The 22396-nt window shown below is 36.4% G+C and overlaps 1 protein-coding gene across 2 annotated transcripts; it reads left to right on the forward strand.

Moving 5' to 3' along the window:
• Window positions 1–1465: 1465 nt before the first annotated feature.
• LOC131167969 (nudix hydrolase 23, chloroplastic) lies at window positions 1466–21583 on the forward strand. 2 transcript variants are annotated; one of them, XM_058127079.1, is made up of 7 exons: window positions 1466–1890; window positions 13114–13245; window positions 19729–19805; window positions 20332–20467; window positions 20550–20690; window positions 20786–20844; window positions 21181–21583. In XM_058127079.1, the coding sequence occupies exons 1-7, from the start codon at window positions 1597–1599 to the stop codon at window positions 21239–21241; spliced, it is 900 nt and encodes a 299-aa protein (XP_057983062.1). In that variant the 5' UTR covers window positions 1466–1596; the 3' UTR covers window positions 21242–21583. The 2 variants fall into 2 exon arrangements, with proteins under 2 accessions (XP_057983062.1, XP_057983061.1); XM_058127078.1 differs by lacking the exon at window positions 21181–21583 and having other exon boundaries at window positions 20786–21037.
• The last annotated feature ends 813 nt before the right edge of the window (window positions 21584–22396 follow it).

Below are 22396 nucleotides of genomic sequence, written 5' to 3' on the forward strand. Positions count from 1 at the left end.
TCTACACAGTCAAATCCCTACGTGCCTCACTTGTACTATTCTCTTTAGACGGGGAAGGAAAGAACGTGAAAACTGTTTTCTGATTTGACTTGGGGAGCATAACCCTATTATGTTTTCTTTATATACTAGGTTAATTTTAGAAGAACATCAGTCATAAATTAACTCGGTATGGAGTTTCTACACATTGCAAAACCCATACCCAATAGATGTTAAAATAGCCTAGCAAAATAATTGTTCTTAGATATGTGAACTCACATTAGGAAATTAAAATTTCCTAACACAGTGGACTAAAGCGGACAATATCTCACTGAAATTGAGTCAATACATAGAGCCACGAACTAGTTGAGATGAAGTCAAACATTACAATGCTTAAATATATTTGCAATTCTTTTTTTTTTTTTCGAACTTGTGAAACCAAACTTGAATATGCTTGCTCAAGTCTATTCATTTAAGTAACTAAATGAGTTGAATAAGTTCTTATCGACTTGAACTGCCAAACTTCTTACGAATGGTTTCGTTGTTTTAAACCTCTCACTGTGTGATTTGAAAAGACTCTTGGGGCTTTGTTAAGCAAAGGATGTGATTTTTAGTTCCTACTCAACATTAGGGAGAAGGAAAAAAAAATTTATACAAAGAGAGGTCCATAACAATTCAAAAATCTTAAGCGTGCATTTGGTATCATTGTCAAAAATCAGAGAAATGAAAACTAGAAGCAAAAATAAAAAATTAGAAATAAAAACTAAAAATTAGAAACCAACAATTTGTTTGGTTAATAATTATAAAATTAATGAAAATTAAAAGCTTACTTAAAAAATGCTCATTTTCATATTTTAATCAAAATATTATAAAAATATGATTAAAATAATAAAATTACAAATAGTACACATAAAAATGATTATAATAAAAATAAAATTTATTATAATTATTTTACTTAATTGTTTTACTTTTAAATTTTACTTTACAATAATTTTTTATTACATGAAAATTAAAAAATAGCAAAAGTATTTTGCAATTGGTTTTATTATTATTATTATTTAAAATTTATGCATATTTTTCTTCTAATTATATTTAAATTCATATGATCATTTAAATTTAAATTTAATTTAAAAAATGTATAAAGTGAATAATTTAATATAAACAATACTTTTAGATATTGGCAACAGGTTGCCAAAATAATTAAAAATTATAAAATTTAATTTTCAATTTTTTGACAAACAATTAAAAACTGGTGACAAAAAATTTAAATTTGACAATAGAAACAAATATTTTTGTTATAATCTATTTTTTCATTTTGAAGATCGAGAAACAAAAAATAGAAAATAGCAATAATATCAAACGTGGCCTTAAAAATGAATATGTAATTTTTTCAGATTTTGAAGCATGTCAAATCATCTTTATTTTTTTTTTTTGGCAGAAATATCTTTTATCTTTAAAAAAAAAAAAAGAATATTAAAGATGGCTTGTCCTACTCAGGTAGTGTGCTAGCTCTGGTTGGATGCTCTGGATGCTGGCGACGGGTGGGTCAGGCGAGCTCGTCTCGGTCTCGCCCTCAATTAGCTGTGGGCGGTTCAGATTTGCCTCTTTTTCAATGAACAAATGCTGAAAGCTTTTCAGATTCTGGGTTCGTCTTTCGGCTTCTTCGTCTCCCACCAGGGATGGAGACCCAGTGGCAGTGGGGCCCGCCTCTGCTTCATCTCAGTCTCCAGTAGATCATCATCCTCATCGTCATCATCCTCTTCTTGTTCACGAAGACCTTCGACTTCTCTGCTCTTGCCCGTCGTTTCAGCTCGCAAGACCGGCCGTTTCAGAGCATTTCAAATGTCTGCAAGTCGGTCTGAGTCGAGCCCGGACGGGGTTTCTTCGTCTTCTTCCGTTGCATTTCAGCAATCAGTGAGTTTTTCTTGTGGTTTAGCTCCGTATGCTTGATGGGTTTGATTTGAATTTCTTGCGGTGTTTAGTTCATTGTATTACCATTTTTTGTGGGTTGTGCTGAGCTTGGATTCTTGATAATGTTGGGAAAGGGGTATTGGTTGTTTTACCAATCTTGATGACTAGAATCTCCTCCGCTTGGAAATGACTGGAAAGCGAAAGAAATTTGGGTTTGTTGATGATGCTTTTTGACGGATTTATTGCGATTTCGGTTCTGATTGAATTCTATAGAATTGGATGAAATAGAAGTTACTATGGCTGTGCTTAAAACGCTATTCAATTTTTTTTTTTGAAGTTTAATTTTTTTTTCTCCAAAGGATGGTTGAAGTTTTGAGTATTATTGGTTACGGCTTGAGTGAATTTTGGATCTGATGGTGTGGTTTATTAATTAAAGGTTATATTATAAATGCTCATAAGATAAAATGATTCACCTGGAAGCTTTTCCCCTATTCAAGTTGTTGCTGTTAAAATCTGGATGCGGATTGGCTGGATCAAACAAGGCCTTGGCCACCTAAAAAAGATGCTAGAAAGGTTTGGAGGATCTGAGGTGTACTCCGAGAGATCACTCTAATGCCTAAATTAGGAAAATGGAAGGATAGGTGAATGAATGCCAATAGTATAAGATTGAGTATTTATGAGATAATTTATCTATTTTTGGGGTGTCCCTTTTATAGTCATGTAGGCCATGCCTCTCATTAATTCGCAATTATTAAGGATGTTGGAGTTTATATATTTGGCTTTATGAGTCTTTATTGGGAGAGTTACAAATGAAGTTTCCCACTTTAATTGTCATTAAGTTAGTCTTCAATTCCCATTGACCTTATGTAATGGTACCTTAATTTTGGGCTTACATTTTATCCCCTATCAATTGCCCTCTACCCCTGAGCCTAGAAGTTACTTCTCTTGGATTAGGAGTAGTTTTGTTTATGCCATTTTCTCCATAGTTATTTGGGTTCAACTGAGTTGTGTTAAGTTCATCTGAATTGGAGTTAAGCATGTAACAAATCATCCGAGCAGTCTAAGCCGCCTTTGGCTCTTAAATTGATTTGTTAATCCCATTCCTATTTTGTATTTAGCTTTGTGGCTGCCAAAAATTGGCCAGTTGATGCAAACTAATCTTTGATTGCAACCACCTGCAAAAGATCGAACAAGAGAGGCTTAGAGGACCCGGGGTGGACTTCGGGGGATCGCTCTGATGCCTGAGTTAGGTATTGTGGGATGATGAAGTTGCAATAGTGAGAAACATTGAATCAAAATGAGATGCTTACCCCCTTCTCCGGATGTCCATTTTATAAATGAGAATGGCATGCCCCTATTAAAATTGGTATTTATTTGTGAGTTATTTTGATAGTGGGAGGTTTCATTTTGGTTTAATGGTAATGATTGGAGGTTAATTATAAGACCTTGATTTTCGCCTTTCATTAATTTTGCCTTTCTAATCTTATTTTCATTTCATATCAGTTGTCCCCCATGCGTGTTAATTTGGACCTTGAGGGCCCCAACTCAATTCGGGTTGCTGAGTTGGGCTCAATTCATGCTAATTGAGGAGTTCATGGCTCAATCCGAGTTAATTAGAGAGGCTTCGGCTTAATCCGAGCCGTTTGATGATTAATCGGTTCATTCGAGCCGATTTGCTTGTAGGCTAGCTATGAGCTCTAGCTTAATCCCAGCCGCATGTGGTGGAGATGAGCCATTTGCTAGTGCTCCAAGTAGGGGTGAGCAAACAGTCGGTTCGGTCAAATTCAGGTAATTAACCGAATTAACCGAAAAATTCGGTTAAATAATACCATTAACCGAACCGACCGAGTTGGAGGAGGAAACCGAACCGAACCCGACCGAATTACCCATTCAGGTAATTACCCGATTCGGGTAATTCGGTTAACCGATTTTAACCGAAATTATTTAAAATTGATTATTATAAAAAAAATTAAAAAATCAAATCCAACTTAATTAAATACCTTATTTATTAATTTTATTAATAAAAATGATGGCTGGTGGCTGAGACGCTGGGGTCTGGTTTTGCACGGCAAGCTGGTGGCTGAGACGCTGACGGCCAAGAGGCTGGACTATGGAGATGCTGCTGCTGCAAGCCTGCAAGCGTCGGGGCAGTCGGCGAACCTAGCGACGAACAGCCAATTACTGAGTCAGAAGCTGGAGCCCACCACGGAACCCAAGTACCCAACCTGCTCCGGAGAGGCTACCGCAACCTCTAGTACTCCGTGGAGGACAACTGGAAGCGCGTGTGGGTGATCCTGCTGTGGCTCGCCATCTGTGTCACCCTCTTTACTTGGAAGTTCATCTAGTACAAGCACCGGCCGGTGTTTGACGTCATGGGCTTATGCGTCACCACCGGTCCACCACCAAGGGCGCTGCCGAGACTCTCAAGTTCAACATGGCCCTCATCCTCCTCCCCGTTTTCCGGAACACCATCACTTTACTCTGTAGCCGCACCAAACTCGACGTCGTCATCCCCTTCGCCGAGACTCTCAAGTTCATAATTTATACTTAAAATTTAATTAATTAATAATTCGGTTAATCGGTTAACCGAATTATTTTTTGTTGTTAACCGAACCGAAACCGATTAACCGAATTTTTGTAAAATCCCAACCGAATCGACCGAACTGAGTTTTTTACCCGAACCGAACCGAGCAATTTCGGCCGGTTAATTCGGTTTTCATTGAATTATGCTCACCCCTAGCTCCAAGCCACTAGATGGTTGTCGACTCAATCTGAGCCATGTAAGGTGGATTATCGGCTCATTCGAGCCGCCTTTTGATTCTTCTAGTCGCGAGAGCGTGTCTTTAGGTCTTATGGGCAGTTTTTATCAGATGGACCATTTTGGTGAGCTGTGCTCACTCCTAGGTTGCCTCATGAGCTGTGTTCATCAAGTGGGCATGTCTTCGGGTCTTGCCTCATGAGTGGTGCTCATCAGATGGACCATTTTGGTGAGTTGTACTCACTCTTGAGTTACTTCATTAGCTGTGTTCATCAAGTGAGCATGTCTTCGGGTCTCACGAGTGGTGGTGCTTATCAAATGAGCCATTTTGGTGAACCGTGCTGACTCCTGGGTTGCCTTATGAGCTGTGCTCATCAAGTGAGCATGTCTTTGCAAGGCATCGCAATTTGTGTCATATCTACTCTATAAATGGTCTCTTTCCCTTCCCACTCTTCACATTTGGAAGGAAATAATTTTTCTGGAGGTATGTTCTCTTTTCCTCTCCCTTTGTGATGTTGTTTGAATGTTTGAATCTTCACTTGAATGTTCTTAGATGTCCTTGAATGTGCTTAGATGTTCTTGATTCTTCTTCATACGTTCTTGAGTATTCATCTAGATGTGCTTGATTATCCTTCGAATATTCTTGAAAGTTCTTGAATGTTCTTAATGTGTTCTTCTAAATTTTTCGAAAGTCTTCTTTCTGATCTTCTTGGTAGATAGAAATGTTGATTCTTTTGTTATTTTCTCTCTAGCAGCCTATTGCATTGTGTAATGGAAACCTTCGAGGCTCAATCTTCAACCATGCACCTCTGGCTACCTACCAACTCTGAATCAGCTCTTCAACCATATCTAGAAGAGATTTGCTTATATGTTGATTACTTTGAGGTTGGATTTAGGCTTCCATTCCACCTTTTTTATATTTGATATTCTACGATTTTGCAACTTGTCACCTAGCCAGCTAGCTCCCAACTCCTATCTTACCTTAACGTGATTTGCTGCTTTGCTTATTCAAAAGAGTTACCAACCCACGATCCAGTTGTTTCAATCGTGTTATTAGATGAGGAAACATTGTTTTGAGAAGGGGGTTTTATTACAACTGTCTTTCGGACCGCAAATTTTTACTCTTGGTGCTTCTTTTATTCATCAGTGGAAGTAAGTTCATTTTTCACTTCTAGGGAGCTAAATTTTTATGGGCCTTCGACTTGGTCAACACCTCTCGATGGTGATATTCCCCTTCCTCATTTTCTTTATTTCACTTTTTCTTATATATTTTTTTAACATTCCATCCCCAACTTGCGTAGTCCGCTAACGTCACCTGCTCATCAACTTATCACTGATGGAACATGCTATAATCTTGGAGTTCCGTTATGGGGCCTATTGAGGAATTATTCCTTGTGCTAAATTGGTGAAAGAGCAAATTCTTGTGTGCTATGGACTAAGTGCAGTTCCTTTTAGTCATGTACCTTGATCTATACAAATCAAGATATTACGTAATTCCATGTTTCTGACTTCTATTCCTTTTATTTATTTTTTTGTAGATAGGGATTGGCTGAATTCGAGTAGATGATTGCAAAAAAGAAGAAAAGGAAGAGTGGTTTTAGAAAGAAGTCTTCCTAGGGAGAATCATCCTAGGTGCATGATACTCTCGAGGCTCAGAATGAGGCTCCCCTACCCTCACCCTCTGCTGCTGTGTTTGAAGGATTAGACTTACGATTCAGTCGTTTTCGGCACAATTCTCTGACGCACAGTTCTTCCAGAAGTTTCTTATGATTTAAAGATGATGCTCCTTGAGGCTCTGTGCTCTGCTGCCCGTCATGCTTCTTATCGGGTATGTCATGTGTATATATGTATGCGTTGTACATATGCCTTGCTTATGTGTATGTATGTATATTTTTAGCTTGCGGCAATCAATTTGACCATGGAGGACAAGGTTGGTGAAACGCACTAGGTAACTTTGGAGTGCAGACCCAGATTTACAGATGCAACTGAATGCCAATGTTGCTTGGGAGAAGGTCCTCTGAGAGGAGATTGCCTTGATCTGTAATGTTGAACTCCCAACTGCTGTCGACTCTTCTTTCGTAGAATACTCGAATTCCTAGACGCACCAGAAGGTAAAAAGGAAATTTGGAATTAGATCCTACCGAGGGGGATTACGAAGGTGTCGGGAGCAATTTAAAGTGAAGTATCTCAATATTGATGTCTCTAGTATTAGCTTTGTAGGATATGACAACGTGAGCCCTAAGGGGGAAGAAGATGAGAAGGTGAGGCAGGAGATGAGGGCAGCTTTGAGGAGCAAGACTTTGAATTGTAGATTTAAAAAAAAAAAAAAAAATCAAATGAATGCATTTGTATGATCGACTTTTATTTTTCATTGAATAAAAAGTGCAATCACTGATAGTATTTTAAAATTTTAGAGTTCCATGTGTTTTGAATTTCCATTCTTGCTAAATCCTTTAATTTGTATGTTCCCGATTTGATCTCCACTGCTATTTGGGAAGGTCCTTTCCAGTTAGGCTTGAGCTTGCTTGGCATTGGTTTGCTGGGGTTAATTTGGACCTTCCGTAGTACCAAATCTCCTGGTTTAAACACTCGAACTTTTACCTGAGCGGTCTAATACTTGGCCACTTTTTGTTGGTATGCCGCCATCTTGATTTCAGTCTGGTCTTGTCTTTCTTCCACTAAATCTAACTCAATCCTCAATCCTACATTGTTCCCTTCCTCATCAAAATACTGTCTTTGCCATGAAGAACTCCAACTTTTGTCGAGATGATCGCTTCTATCCCCAAAGCAAGCAGGAGAGGGGTCTCCCTAGTGGCTGTTCTTTGAGTGGTGTGATACGCCCAAGAAAAAAAACATGCTTAAAAATGTCATCCTTTCAGTTAGGGTTTGCACTTCCTTCTTAGTCTATGGTGCACACCTCTCCATTAGGGCTTGGATTTTGTCAAGATTTATTTCTATCCCTCTGTGGGTAACCATGAATTCGAAGAACTTTCTTGTTGACATGCCAAATGCGCACTTAGTGGGATTTAATGTCATTCCATACTTGCAAATTTCCTTAAATCCCTCCCATAATCATCGAATTTTTAACTCTTTACCAACATGTCATCCACGTAAGCCTCCATTGTATTTCCTAGGGGATCTTTAAAAATCTTATTCACCAAACGATGGTAAGTCGCCCCAGCATTTTTCAAACCAAATGGCATTACTCGGTAATAGTGGAGTCCTCTTTTGGTAACCAAAGCAGTTTTCTCTTCATCGTTAAGGTGCATGCAGATATGATTATATCCTGAGTATGTATCCATGAAACTAAGAAGCTCATGGCTAGATGTAGAATCCACTAATTGATCTATTCGAGGAAGAGGAAAACTGTCTTTGGGTCATGCTTTGTTTAGATTTGTAAAATCAATATAAGTTCGCCACTTTCCATTTGACTTCTTCACTAGTATTACATTGCTGAGCCAGTTTGGATAGTGAACCTCCCTAATGAAATTGGTTTTTAAAAGCTTAATTACTTCCTCATCAATTACCCTAATTAGCTCAAGAGCAAAATTCCTCTTTTGCTTCATTGAGCAATGGCAGGGTCTAGGTGGAGCTTGTGTTCATTGACTATGGGATCGATCCTGGGCATATCATCAGTAGACCAGGCAAAGGCGTCTACATATTCCTGCAATAATCTCAAAAGTTTTGTCTTCAATGAGTCTGTCAACTGGGCCTCTAATTGGACACACCTCTTTTGGTTTTCGTCGTACAAGGGGATGCTTATTAAATTTTCAACTAGTGTACCGACTTGTGGGTTTGTGCTCCTCACGTCCATGTCTTCTATGGCCGATGCCTCTCGCCCTTTTGTTCTACCCTTTAAAGCCATTACGTAACAACTAAGAACTGCTGTTTGATCTCCTCTCATTTCCCCTATCTTGTCCAGGGTTGGGAATTTAACCTTTAGGTGGTAAGTGGAAGTGGCCGCCTAGTCCACATTTAGTGCGGGGTGCCCAATATAACATTGTAGACAGAGGGATGGTCCACCACTAGGAAGTTTGTCACAAGAGTGATTTGCTGCGGCGGCGTCCCCATTGTCAATGGGAGCGTGATTGTTCCCAAGGGGTGAACCACATCTCCTCCAAATCCAACTAAAGGTGTTGAAATGGGCTTCAAGCATTCTACCCCTATCTTCAGCTGAACTTCCGTTATCTATCAGTGTCCTTCTTACCCGATAATTGGCAATGAGCAATGACACCACCAATGCATCGTTGTGTGGCTATTGAACCCCTCTTATATCCTCTTCTGTAAAGGTAATAACTTCATCTTGCTACAATTTTTCTAGCCTTGCACATGGTTTTCGGCCTTGAAAACTTGCTTTGCATACCGCTTCCTTGCTCCACCACTATCTCCTCCACTAACTAATCCCCCGAAAATCACAGCAATCTCTTTTACAAGGCCATAAGCAGCTCGACTTCACCTTAAACAACTCAGAAAAGGCCGTAAGCTGCTCGACTTCAATTTAGTCAGCCTAGAAAAGGCCAAAATTGGCTTAGATTGACTCGAATTAAGAGCCGGATATGGATTGGGACTAGGATTGACGACTTGGTTTTAGAGCTGAAGGGCTCAGAAAGTTACGATTGGCTCATTGGAGCCATGTACTGCCTCAAATGACTTGAATGAGTTTTTACATGCTTAACTCTAGCTTGGTTCTCAAACAACTACTGAGAAAATGTCATAGACAAAACTACTCCTAAGCCAACGAAAGTAACTTCTAGGTTTAGGAGTTGGGGTGGGGGGGGACTGATGGGGCATAAAATGTAAGCCGGAAATTAATGGACCATTACATAAGGTCAATGGGAATTAAAGATTGGCTTAATGATAATTAAAGGGAGATAATGCATTTGTAACTCTCCCAATAAAGACCCATAAAGTCAATATATAATTTCCAACATCCTTAATAATTCCTCATAAATGGGTAATTGATTGGAGGCATGACCTACACGACTATAAAAGGGACACTTTGGGAAGAGGTAAATCATCTAAAAAACACTCAATCTTATACTGTTGTTATTCATTCACTTACCCTTCTTTTTTCCCGATTTAGGCATCAGAGTGACCCCCCAGGGTACACCCTGGGTCCTTCAACCCTTTCTTGCTCCTTTTTTAGGGGGCCAAGGTCGTGTTTGATCTAGCCAATCCCGATCCAGGTTTTAGCGGCAATACATGATAATGAAGAACTATTTGTCATTACCATCAGGTTTTATGGTGCCAATTTTCCATTCTATATAGTTCATGTCTATCTTCACCATGTTATTGTGACACCCTATGCAAAGCATAGTTGTCTCAACTCAACCTTGGTGAGGTATCATATGCTTTGGCCTATGAGGCCTCACACTTTTGGTGCCGTAGATGGTTGAGTTCTAATCTGGCCTTATATGGCTCACATCCCCTTTTACATGTGCGATGTAAGAATGTAACAAGCTCCTTATCCGATCTTTTATGCCCTTGTCAAACTTGCCCACACGTTTGTATGAGACCCACGCAAATGGCAATACCCCTAAGTTGCCTTTGGCAACATTTGTCATGGACCAAAGGGTTTTTTGCTTGTTGGGCTCATACAGCTCTTGATTTGGGACTCCAAGTAAGCTAGCCACTTTTTAAAGCTTGCATGCACAATCATCATAGAAGCAACACATGCCATGGAGATAATACCGCAATCCATAGAGCCAAGAACAATTGAACAATTGTGTGGAATTATCATTTACACAATAGGCATCCATAATGCAACTAACTAGCAACAACCATGGCGACGATGCACAAGTATGGAATGGGTCTACTGACTCTGCTTGTTTTATTAACATGGCTGAGAAACAATGCATTTGTAAGGGGAGTTTACACATGATTAGTAGACAAGGGGCAACATACAAGCATGCAGGCGACATAGACCCACTCTTATCAATAACTAGCTCTTTTAGTCACTCCACATTAAAGATCTTTATTTGCTTTTCTAACTTCGGCGCTAGGAAACATCAATATATATGAGGTGTCATATTGCTGATTACGTCCTTCAAGTATTACATATCTACATGATGAACCCCATTCCACCTTCACCCCTTAGGTGCTATCCCATGACACAGTGATTGTGTCAGACAATTGTTATATCGAACGAGTATAGAACATGCTTTAGACATGCCTGTCTTCATGCTTGAAGTAACTAGCATTGTCAAACTATTACTTGTGTCAACTATGGTATGCTTCATTCTCATGAGGAGGAAAGGTCAAATGCAGAGTCGAGTGACAAGAATTGGGTACTTAAATGGCTTGGCTTTGTGCATAATGCCTATCTCAATATATGGTACAAGACTAACCAATCTCAATATATATGATGGAGTAGTGACTAGCGTTAGGATTGTTGGAGGGGAATCTAGAGATTTTCCAATCATAATAAGTGTCAAGGTTCTACTTTGAGTCCTTATCTTTTTACTTTAGTAATTGATGAACTCACTAGGAGTATAAAAAATGAGATCCTTTGGTGCATGCTGTTTGCAGATGTTATCGTATTGATTGGTCATAGTAGCAGTGGGGTGGAATCGCTAGAACTTTGGAGAGCCACATTACAGTCTAAAGGGTTTAGGATAAGTAGGAATAAGACAAAATATATGAAATGTAATTTTAGTAATGTAAGGAGTGGCAATGGGGAGAAGATTAAACTTGATAATCAAAGGATTAATAGCACTAATAGATTTAGGTATTTTGGATCTATTATGCAAGCTGAAGGGGAAATTGAAGAAGATGTAGTACATTGAAGTAAAACAGGTTGGGTAGAATGGAAGAGTGCGTCAGCCGTTAGGTGTGTTATGTGATTGTAGAATACCTTTAAATTTAAAAGGAAAGTTTTATAAGACGGCTATAAGGCTAGCTATGCTTTATGGTTCAGAATGTTGGGTAACTAAGAAACATGCACAAAAAGTAAACATTGCTGAAATTGCGAATATTAAGGTGGATGAGTGGTTTAACATTAAAAGATGAAGTAAGAAACGAGCATATACGCAATAATTTAGGCATAGCACCGATTGAAAACAAGATAAGAGAGGGGGCGGCTTAGATGGTTTGGGCATTTGAAATGTAGGCCTAGTAGAGCACATGTGAGGAGGAGTGAGTTAGTTATTGTTTCTGACATGAAAAGAGGTAGGGCTAGGCCTAAAACAACTTGGAATAAGGCAGTGAGGAAGGGTTTAATAGCCCTTAATCTAATAGAGTAAAACGCTCTTGATAAGGTAAATTTGCGGAAAAAGGATTCATGTAGCCGACCCCACCTAGTGGGACTTAAGGCTTGGTGTTGTTGCTGTTGTTGTAGAGTCTACTCACTTAATGCTCCTGTTGTTCAAACACAGGCACAAATTCAGAACTTGATTCAGTTATTAGTAATTGATGTTGAAATTTTACCAAATGACCACCTAAGTCGAAGCTTGCAGATATACATCCAGATCTAGGCATGGGATATTCTCTTCTAAAGGAACAGGCACGATAGTTTAGGAGTGATGGTGAGTAAATTATTTTGTTTATTGTTATTTATTTTATTTTGAGCTGATTTTGTTTCCTTAACCTAGTTTTATTAGAAGTGAGGCCTAAATAAATCGATGCATCTTTTAATTAGAGTGCAATTTTGGAGTATTTCATGTCTCTCAAATCTCTCTCTTTTTCTTTCTTTTCTTCTTTCTCTATGCTTGTGCATCCAAATCAATGTTAGTGAGATTAGTATGAGATGGATGCCTCACCACCTTTGCAGCAGGATCTGGCTGAAATGATGCTGTTTTCTTCTCCTTTATTCAATAGAATAGAAACTTTGGTTTATGGTCAATTGTATGATATTGACAGTAACAATGAGTTGGGTCTCTTTAACCCTCCAAATACCCCCCCAAAGTAACAATGATTTGGGTCTCTTTTACCCGCCACGACCTCGGGTGGTGGAAGGGTAAAGAGACCTGCCACCTCAGGGGGTGGCCCCATTGAGTTGGGCGTACTCTATTCAATAGTATAGGAACGCCCACATTTTTTGTAAGGGGGGAAAAGTCCACCCAAAAGAAAATCTCCTTTCTTTTGATAACAAAATATGCATTGAAAAGGCATTAAGAGAGGGAGAAAAAGGGGTGGGGGTGGGGGGCACCCAACTACAAAAAGAAGTGGAGCTGATGAACAAAACTCAAAAAAAGGAGATCTGGGAAGGTTCTTCTTCAGTTTTGTAATGTCTAAAGAAGAATAATGGCTAATTGGGCTTATAAATCTGTGTTAGCAGTACTTTGTGCAGTTTGATTTTGATACTGTATACGTTCTAATAGTTTCTGTTATCTAACCTGAAATCTGTTTTGCATCTTTTGTAAATTTTCAAAATATAAATAGCAACCCCAGCTTGTCTATGTTATACATTTTTTTTTCATCTATTTTCAACTGTATTTTCCTTACTTCTAGTCATTTTTATCCTTTTCCAGGGCAACATTCTTAAGATCAAGTTTTGTCAGTGGTGTAGTGGCCCAACAAAGCATGATATACCTGATGGAGAGGAGAAGATGAGAGCTATTTGCACGCTTTGTGGGAAAATCACCTATCAAAACCCCAAAATGGTACAAATATTTCATTGCACATTCAGTATTGTGTTAGTTCCATGAATTAGTTTTGAGCTCAAAATTTATTGAGGAGACACCCTCCCCCCTTGTTACATTTGAAGTTGTCTCTCATAGTGCTCAGACTTTGGATATCGAGTAATTTCATAAAGGTTCCTGAGGCATTTGGCTGCTGAACATGTTCATTTTGTTTGTGATGACGTATGTGTTAATGTTTGTCCTCAATAAATTTCTTAATATTTATTTTGTTTTAATTTTTTATTAGCGGCTAAGGAGCTGAATGAATGACTACTTCAAATTTACCTTGGCCATTAGGATAATGGCTTTCTTGTCATGCTACCAATCTAAGCATTTTGAGCTTCCAAATATTTTGTGAAACACTGTAGACTGATTCAATTTTTAGTGAATGTCTAGACATTGCTTAAGTTTCAGTTACTAGGTTCACAATTCCAGTAGCCCTTAGGATTTTTCCAATACATTAAGCTTAATACGTACTAAGTAGCATTCACAGCTACCGCCAAATTTCAATTTCCTTTTTGAATGGCCTCAATAACGGCTTGTGGTCTAGAGTTACAATCATGTAAATTTAAGGACAAATGTCAATATGCCCCCTTTTACTTTGCTTTGAGTCTCCATCCTGCCTTACTTGCATCAATGGCCCCTTACACATTTAAAACAAAAAAAATGCTTAAAAATATCTTGCTGGTATAAATGTACCACTGATATTAGATGAAAAATAAAGTCAAAGCTTTCCTTTGATGGAAAAACTTGACTTCTCTTCAAGATCCTGAGCTTCCTTTCCCATCAATTTTTTTCTTCTTTATTCTATTTTATTACAACCATATAAACCATGAGTAAGTTAGGAAAAAGTAACTGAAAAGTAAGGTGTACTCCCAAGAGGGGGGTGAATTGGGATTTAAAAATTTTTTTACAAACTCTTTCTATAAGTTCCTTTAGTTAATTTTGCATTTCAGCTATCTTTCTTTTCAATTGTCACACACAAACACAAAGATCAAGAATCCTTTGAGCTTTGACCAACAATTATACCAAGTTCAATATTAAAGACCAGCTTGGTTAAATTCTTAGATTTTCTCTAATAGTCAAACTCAGGATCAATGAATAAATATGAGATCAAGCTGTTTTTCAGATTGACGAATAACTAAGTTTCAGCTTTAATATTCAGTTTCAAACCCAAAATCTTTTCACAAAATTAATTTCAACTTTACAATAATATTTCTTGAAATATATCTTGAAGAACAAATATTTCAATCAGCTTGTAACAATTCAGATTTCAGAGCTGTATTAAAAACTCAATCAACCAATCAATAAGTTAACGAACTTTGATATTTATCAATCAACGTACTCCCTTTAATCAAGGTTTCCGCAATTCCCAATGACAAATTAATTTCCAGCAATTAAATAAGCATCCACGCAATTTATATATGCAGAAAATTAAAGAGAGTAGGATAAGGAGAGTGATACCGTATTTTTACAAGGTTCGGTCCAAGACCTACGTCCTTGCCCCAAGCAAACCGCTGTGAGGATTCCAACTTTCTTTATTAGGCCAAAGTTACAACCTCTCTCCCTCAAAGGTGGAGTTCACCTCTCTAACGAGAATCCCCTCCCGTTAGGCAACGATCCAATCCCCTGAACCGTCAACAAATCTCTTTAACAAGAATCCCCTCTCGCTAGTCCAACAATTCAATAACCTGAACCGTAAAAAATCAACAAGAAACAATTTGGTATACAATGACACTCTCAAAAGAGCTGATTAATACAATTGAATGCGCAATAAATATACTTCAATTAAATATCAATATAGAAAGAATTGAAGCTCGGAAATTTATCACTGGGTTCTTTCTTAGATTTGAATTTCTCAGTAATTGAGCAATGAACCGTGTGATTTGATTACCAAGAACTTTAGCAGAGTATTTGCAATAAGGTTTTGAAGAGTATGAAGTATGAACAATATAGCTTGATTGCTGATTGTAATTGTTGGTGTATAAAATCTTTAGGCTTTCCCATGTATTTATAGATGGAAAAAGCTTCTATTTCGTGTTCCCCAAGTTGCTTTGAGTATTTCCCAAGTTATTACAAAATTTGGTGTCGAAGTAATCAAATTTGGAAACTTTTCTTTGCTATTTAAATTTGACCGTTATGAAGTTCAGTCGATTGAACTATCGAGGTCCATCGCCTGATCTTTTAAAATCTAGCTAAATTTTGAAGTCAGAATGGGGTCAATCGCCTGAACTCATGGGGTCAGTCGGCTAGGCCTATTATGTTTGCCCAATTTATTTCAACATAAAAAGGGTAGTCGCCTTACCAGAATAGGTTAGTTGCCTGATCGTGCAACAACATATTCTTTTACAATTTTGTTTCTAAAACTTTTGTTAACTTTTATACTTGCCATATTGCTTTAAGACTTTTGAAAATATTTTCCGAGGTTTTTCAAAATTTGGTTTCTAAGTCAATAATGAAACCTAAGAGCTTCAATGCATCCATATCGACATTAAATGAAGTACTTACATAAGACTTCTTAAGACTTAAAACATTTTAAGCACTAAGTCTTCATGCTTGTCTTTCTTTGAGTCCATCTTGTCTTCAAGTTTCAATATACTTTAAGCATTAATCAAATTGTCTATCTTTGAATACGATCTTTTAATCTTTCATTTGACTACTTGTCTTTGGAAAATAGACTTTCAATAAAGCTTGTGAGCACTTGATCTTGAACTCATATGCTTGATTCCTAAAACATCGTCACTTAATCAAAACATGTTAAGTTCCCTTGATTTGTTATCATCAAAATAAGATTCGTAAGCCTTGTTAGGTCAACAGTAACAAACAATACTTTATATAGCATTTATAAATAAATTTGAGAACTTATTGAGTGTATTTTCTTTATTCTATTTTATTACCACCATATAAATCATGAATAAGTTAGGAAAAAGTAACAGACAATACTTTTATAGCATTTATAAATAAATTTGAAAACTTCTTGAGTGTATACATTCTTGCATGTTTTTTCAATGCTATTTGGCACTTATGAGTGTACAACTGGTCACTGATACAATTCGAAGCATAGAGAGGATGTTGGATTTAAGAAAATGTACCAAGGGGGCAAAACAATATTATTATTCCATTAGCCTGTGTTGGATAAACAATTGATTCATACAATAATCATTTTCCTTGAGTCCAAAAGCTACATATTAAATGATTGTAGTTGAACTTTTCTCTTTCTTTTCCAATCATGTTTATGTTGGTTATTGCTATCTGATGTTTGGTTCCCGAAATTATAGATGGAATGGAATTGAAATTAAGACCCCAATTCCCATTTTGATGTTTGGTTTACATAAATGAGTGTGGGATCGTGTTCCAGCACCAGTCAATGAAATGGTGGTTCCGTCAAACTACAATTCCATTCTTGAGTCTCTTTCTTGAAAGACAATTATAACCCTCACCACAACAACAATGATCTTAGTTGTCAAATCAAATGCAAATCGTGAATTGAAGTCTTCATTTTGTGAATAGAGAATCAAACTAGATTTTAAGGGTTTGTTTGGTATTGTTTTTGTTTTCTGTTTTCCTTTTTGTATTATGAAGATGCGTTTGTTTATTTTCTGTTTCTAATGTTGGTTTTCATCTGTTTTTGAAAAACTGAAAACCAAATTTTTTGTTTTCAATTGTTTTGCCAACCTATTGAATTTTGAAATATAATAATTAAGTAAAATAATTGTGATAATTTGTATTTTTGTTGTAGTATTTCTTTTATTTGTTTATTTTGTACTTTTATTGTTTTAATCATATATATATATTAATTGCTCTCTGGTTCAAGGACAAAAACAAGCGTTTGTTTAATAAAATTTTTAATTTGTTCAAGTTTTAGAAATATCGACCAAACAGGTTGTTCTTTCCGGTTTTTAGTTTCTGTTTTTGGTTTTAAGTTTTTGTTTCTAGTTTCTTTTTTTCATAATTTTTGAAAGTGATACCAAACGGCCCTCAGATTTTACACAAATTCTGAAAATCTGTTGTACGATACATGTGTATATCTAAAACAAACTAAATAGTAAATACATTAAAAATTAAATATATTGATGAAAGTAAAATGATCATGTGCTGTAATATACAGATATACACATCTATGTATGAATGAAAAGTATACTATTCTTTAGAAAGTTGAAAAAACAAAAGTAGCTTACCTTTCACGATGTTAAAATTTATCCGTGAAGAAACACTTCTAGCTTCCAAAACTATTTTTTGAGAAAAATAAAGTCAGTGAAGACTTTATGGGATTGCCACACTATTTAGAGAATGTTTAGGTAACCAAATTTTTGAAAGCCATTCAAAAGACAAATAAAAGTAAAAGGATTTTGTTTCTAAAGGCCCTTGGAAAGGTCTTTAAGGACTTTTGTTTTAAAAAGTAGTAAATTTTTGGTTTTTAAATCGTTTAGTTTGATTGGGAATGAATAGGATTTGTTGGATCTCAGTCACGTGTGAATTCTTACTGAATCATAAACATAAGATTTGAATTGAGAATTGTTAGATTCTTGGTTAGCTCTTGTGCTGTAATATACATATATACACATCTATGTATGAATGAAAAGTATACTAATCTTTACAAAGTTGAAAAAGCAAAAGTAGCTTACCTTTCACAATGTTAAAATTTATCCATAAAGAAACACTTTTAGCCTCCAAAACTATTCTTAAGAAAAATAAAGTCAGTGAAGACTATGGGATTGCCAAACTATTTAGAGAATGTTTAGGTAACCAAATTTTTGAAAGCAATTCAAAAGACAGAAAGGATTTTGTTTTATTTTGTTTCTAAAGGCCCTTGGAAAGGATTTTGAGGCCTTTTGTATTAAAAAGTAGTAAATTTTTTGTTTTTAAATCGTTTAGTTTTATTGGGAATGAATAGGATTTGTTGAATCTCAGTCACGTGTGAATTCTTACTGAATCATAAACATAAGATTTGAATTGAGAATTGTTAGATTCTTGGTTAGCTCTTGCTTGTTTTGATTCATCTACTAGATTCAAATTGATATGCTAGAGAATTGGATTGAGAATTATACGATTTTGAAATCCAAAGACAGTAGCGACAACAACGACAATAGTAGCAACAACAAATTAATAATAACTATAATATAAATAAAAAATTAGTTAATTTAAAATCCAAAATAATGCAGAGTCATGTGCTTGAATGATTACAAATTTAACTCTGCATTGTGTACATTTTTAAAAAATGACTTATTTTTCATTCCATTGCTGCTACCAGTGAAAAATACCTTGTAAATGAATGAAATTGCAATTTCACCGGTCTTACTCTGTGGCTAGCAAAATACAGTAAATGCATGTTAACAGTTATTCCATTTCTACCTTAATTCCATTCCTACCCCGATTCTTTTCTCAGTTCTATTTTGTTTCATGAACCAGACGTAGTGTTGGAGTGTGATACATAAAACACAACGTAGTGTTTCCTCCTGAGTTTTTACCTCTCATGATTTTAACCTTGAATGATTTTATTATAATAAATTTTATTAATGTGTGGTTGGATTTTTACCTTTTGAAATTTCATTGCATGTATGTATTTTACTTAATTTTGTGCTAAACATATTGTTTTTTTTTTATCAAATCATTTTTTCAATTATTTCCATCATGGTAGAGTTTGTTAGTTGATGTCGATTGCAGTGATGTGCTATTGTTTAAGTGAGGAGGTAAATGGAAAATTAGAATTTTGATGCTTCAGTCCAAGAGTTTTGAAATAATTTGGACGTTAAACCAAGTTCACTGCATCAAATGCACAGGCTGAACCAGTCATCAATGCGGAAATCAAGGTGGGTTAATAGATTGATAGCAAAGGATAGCATGGTATAAGCATTTTACAGTCCTTTTGCTGCAGTATCATAGGTGGCAGCTAAATTACTATCAAATTGTGCTTTTGTAGGATATACTGTATGATCCTAATCCAATCAAATTGAATAATTGTTTTTAATTTTTTTTTATAACAACATGAGACTTTCTTGCATGAGAAACAGAAATGGTATGTCCATTAGTGTTGCCAATACAAGGCTGTTGAGATTTGAGACTTTATAACTAGAACTCCTGCAAGAATATGCTGCCATTTATGTGATCCCAAAGCATTTGAAGGGAATAGAGGATGTTGAATGGACATGGATGAATGAATAAAAAGACAAAAGACAGTTGTAATGATGGAGTGGAAGGTTGGATAAAGATTTGCATGGCTTATCCAAGAATACGGAGCTATTAAGAAGAAAAATGTAAATTTTTGCAAGTTAGAAAGACAATAACAAAGGCCTACTGCCATATCAGATTGGATTTATTTATTTATTTATTTATGAGGTTTTCATTAGTGAAATATAATCATTTGGATGTGGCTATCTTTCTGAATCACAGTATGTATATAAAGGACCAAAGGCTTTCTTTTATATTGCGACGCCATTCATGGTTGTTTTGAACTGGCACTTGCAGGTTGTCGGCTGCCTCATTGAGCATGAGAACAAGATTCTACTATGCAAGCGGAAGATTCAACCATCTTATGGTCTTTGGTATTGTATTCAACTAAAAAGAACTTAAATTCGAAAAAGGAAGCTTGTTCTCGCAATTAAATCATCTCTTTAAATAAGGGGTTGGGGGTGGGAAACTTTTGTACAACACTCATTATTTCCCTTTTTTTATCTGAAGCTAGATTTTTGCACATTGGATGATTATAATAAATAGGGCAAAAGATACTAACCTCCCCTATGGTTTGACAAAAAGATAATGACCTCCTTTGAGGTTTCAAAATTCTAGGGACCTCCTGTGAGGTTTCAAAAATCCCAGGGACCTCCCTTGAGGTTTGTCAAAAAGACGCAAAACTCCCCTTGTATTTTGCAAAAGACAAGTTTTTTTTTTAGGGGAGGTCTGTGACTTTTTTGAAACCTTAGGGGACGTTTGTGTCATTTTTGAAAAATCTTAGGGGAGGAGGTCCTTGAGATTTTTCTCAGAGGAAGTCTGTCTTTTTGCCACACTTTAAGGGAGGTGAGTGTCTTTTGCCCTAATAAATATTTAGATTGTTGGACGTTGTCCATGTAGGACACTTCCTGCTGGTTTCTTGGAAATGGGCGAGTCTGCAGTAGAAGGGGCAATGAGGGAAACGTGGGAAGAAGCATGTGCAGAGGTGGAGGTGCTGTCGCCTTTTGCTCAACTGGATATCCCTCTTATTGGTCAAGTGAGGAGACTCATCCTTTTGTTGCCTTTGATTTTGAGCACACATACTCTATTGTGTATTTATTGTCCACTGTTTGTAGCAGACATACATAATTTTCCTAGCAAAGCTGAAGAAACCTCATTTTTCACCTGGTCCTGAGTCTTCAGATTGTAGGCTGTACGCACTTGATGATATACCATTTGATTCTCTGGCCTTTTCATCAATGTTGGTCACACTAAATTTGGTATGAGGTGGTTTTAAATAACACAACTTGTCCATGTCTGATCACAAGCATTAGCATTGATATTTTACGGCATTTTTTCTTACTTGTGATTGCAGTACGTTGAAGACATGAAAGCTGGAAGAACAAAGTTTCACTATGGCACTATTAATAAAAGGTATTTTAGTTTGTACAGAAAGGTGTTCCAGAATATTTGTAGAAATAGGCTTTTGCTTTTTCTGCTGGATCTCATTTTGGAGAAATGATGCATTCAAGTAGAAGAATTTATTCAAGTATTGTCCATGATCTTTTTATGCTACTTGGTTTTTCATAGGGGCATATTATTAGTATGGCTCAGAAGCTCTTCTGGATAATTTTTTAATTTTTTAGTTTTAATTGTAACATGAATCTTTTTTTCAGTGATTGGTTTAGTTGGGAAATCTTCTTTGAGTTGGTTACCATTTAATATTTTCTATTATTCTTGAGTGTTTCCTTGGTTATGGTTCTTTGGCAGGCCTGGCACAAGTCCTTCTGATATACGGGCCTATACTTTGGATTATCATTTGCAGTCCTGAGGTGGCTAACCTTTTGCCCTTCTTTGTGAGGTAAAAGAGGAGAATGAAGAGTTAAGATACCTGATTATCAGGATTTTATTTTATTTTTCCATCCATTTGCCTGCTGTAGAAGCTGTTACCTGTATGCCTTACTGGGTTTAATTGTGAGAGCATTTGTGAAAGGGTTTGTGAATTGTTTTGTTTATACTTTTTTGAGGGTCTCTCTCTCTCTCTCTGTGGAAGGAGAAAAGGCGCGAGAGGTTGTGTGGTGTTGTATTAGTAGATGTCTCTGTTGATAGTCATGACAATGTAAATGAAATTTATAGAAATCCTAATAATGAATCCAAATTCTTTGTTCTCCCATCATAGAGCCCAAAAGGGTGAAATTTCATACAAAACCAGAAACGGAACGTATGAGATCATTCATCGCAAATGTGCATTTTACTTTAATGTAGTCAAGCTTTTAACTGACCATATCCATGAGATTTGCATGCAGATTTAAAGGGGAGAAGTGGACATCTGTTGTCAACGAAGAGCCCCATTCTTTGCAAGTTACCTAAAGATCTTACCATGTGTTGCCTCCCAAGCAAGAAGGGTAACTTCTGTTGGGGCTGCTGTCTTTTAATTTTGATATCAAGGGAAAATAAAAGCTGTTAGACTTCAAAGGAGAGAGCTTAGAAGGAAGCTTCACCATTTTCTCGTGATCGTTTTCTATCATGAATCTCCACAACTATTTCCCTAGACGGGATTTATTGATAATGTGGAGGGACTTAAAACCCAAGCCTCTTAAATGAATACACTGCTTCACTGTGCCTCATTTGACAAGATGAAGTTGGAATTCTGCCTCAAAGCTCCCTTAAAGTAACATTCAAAGTAGGATAGGTTGAATTAAATAGTTTCTCGTGTTGCCGTCATCAAATAGTAATATTTGGTTTGATTTTATATCTACAAAAATTAAGTCGTATATGGTGTTCATGCACTATTTATATCAAAGCCTAAATTATAAGAAAATATAAATAACAATAATAACAAAACTAAACCTTAGTCCCACTAAGTGAGGTCGGCTATATAAATCATTTTTCGCCAATTTATGCGATCATGGACCATTTCTTTTGATAGATTCAAGGATATTAAATCCTTACTATCTCCTCCCAACTTATTTAGGTTTATCCCTAT

Source organism: Malania oleifera, chromosome 11, assembly GCF_029873635.1.
Source record: "Malania oleifera isolate guangnan ecotype guangnan chromosome 11, ASM2987363v1, whole genome shotgun sequence".
Taxonomy (NCBI): Eukaryota; Viridiplantae; Streptophyta; class Magnoliopsida; order Santalales; family Ximeniaceae; genus Malania; species Malania oleifera.

Bases quoted from the DNA above. Each gene is read 5' to 3' on its own strand.
- LOC131167969 (XM_058127078.1), top strand. From the start codon at position 1,597: ATGCTGAAAGCTTTTCAGATTCTGGGTTCGTCTTTCGGCTTCTTCGTC. The intron at 20,468-20,549 runs GTGAGGAGACTC...TGTTTGTAGCAG, and splicing joins ATATCCCTCTTATTGGTCAA to ACATACATAATTTTCCTAGC. The intron at 20,691-20,785 runs GTATGAGGTGGT...TTGTGATTGCAG, and splicing joins TGTTGGTCACACTAAATTTG to TACGTTGAAGACATGAAAGC.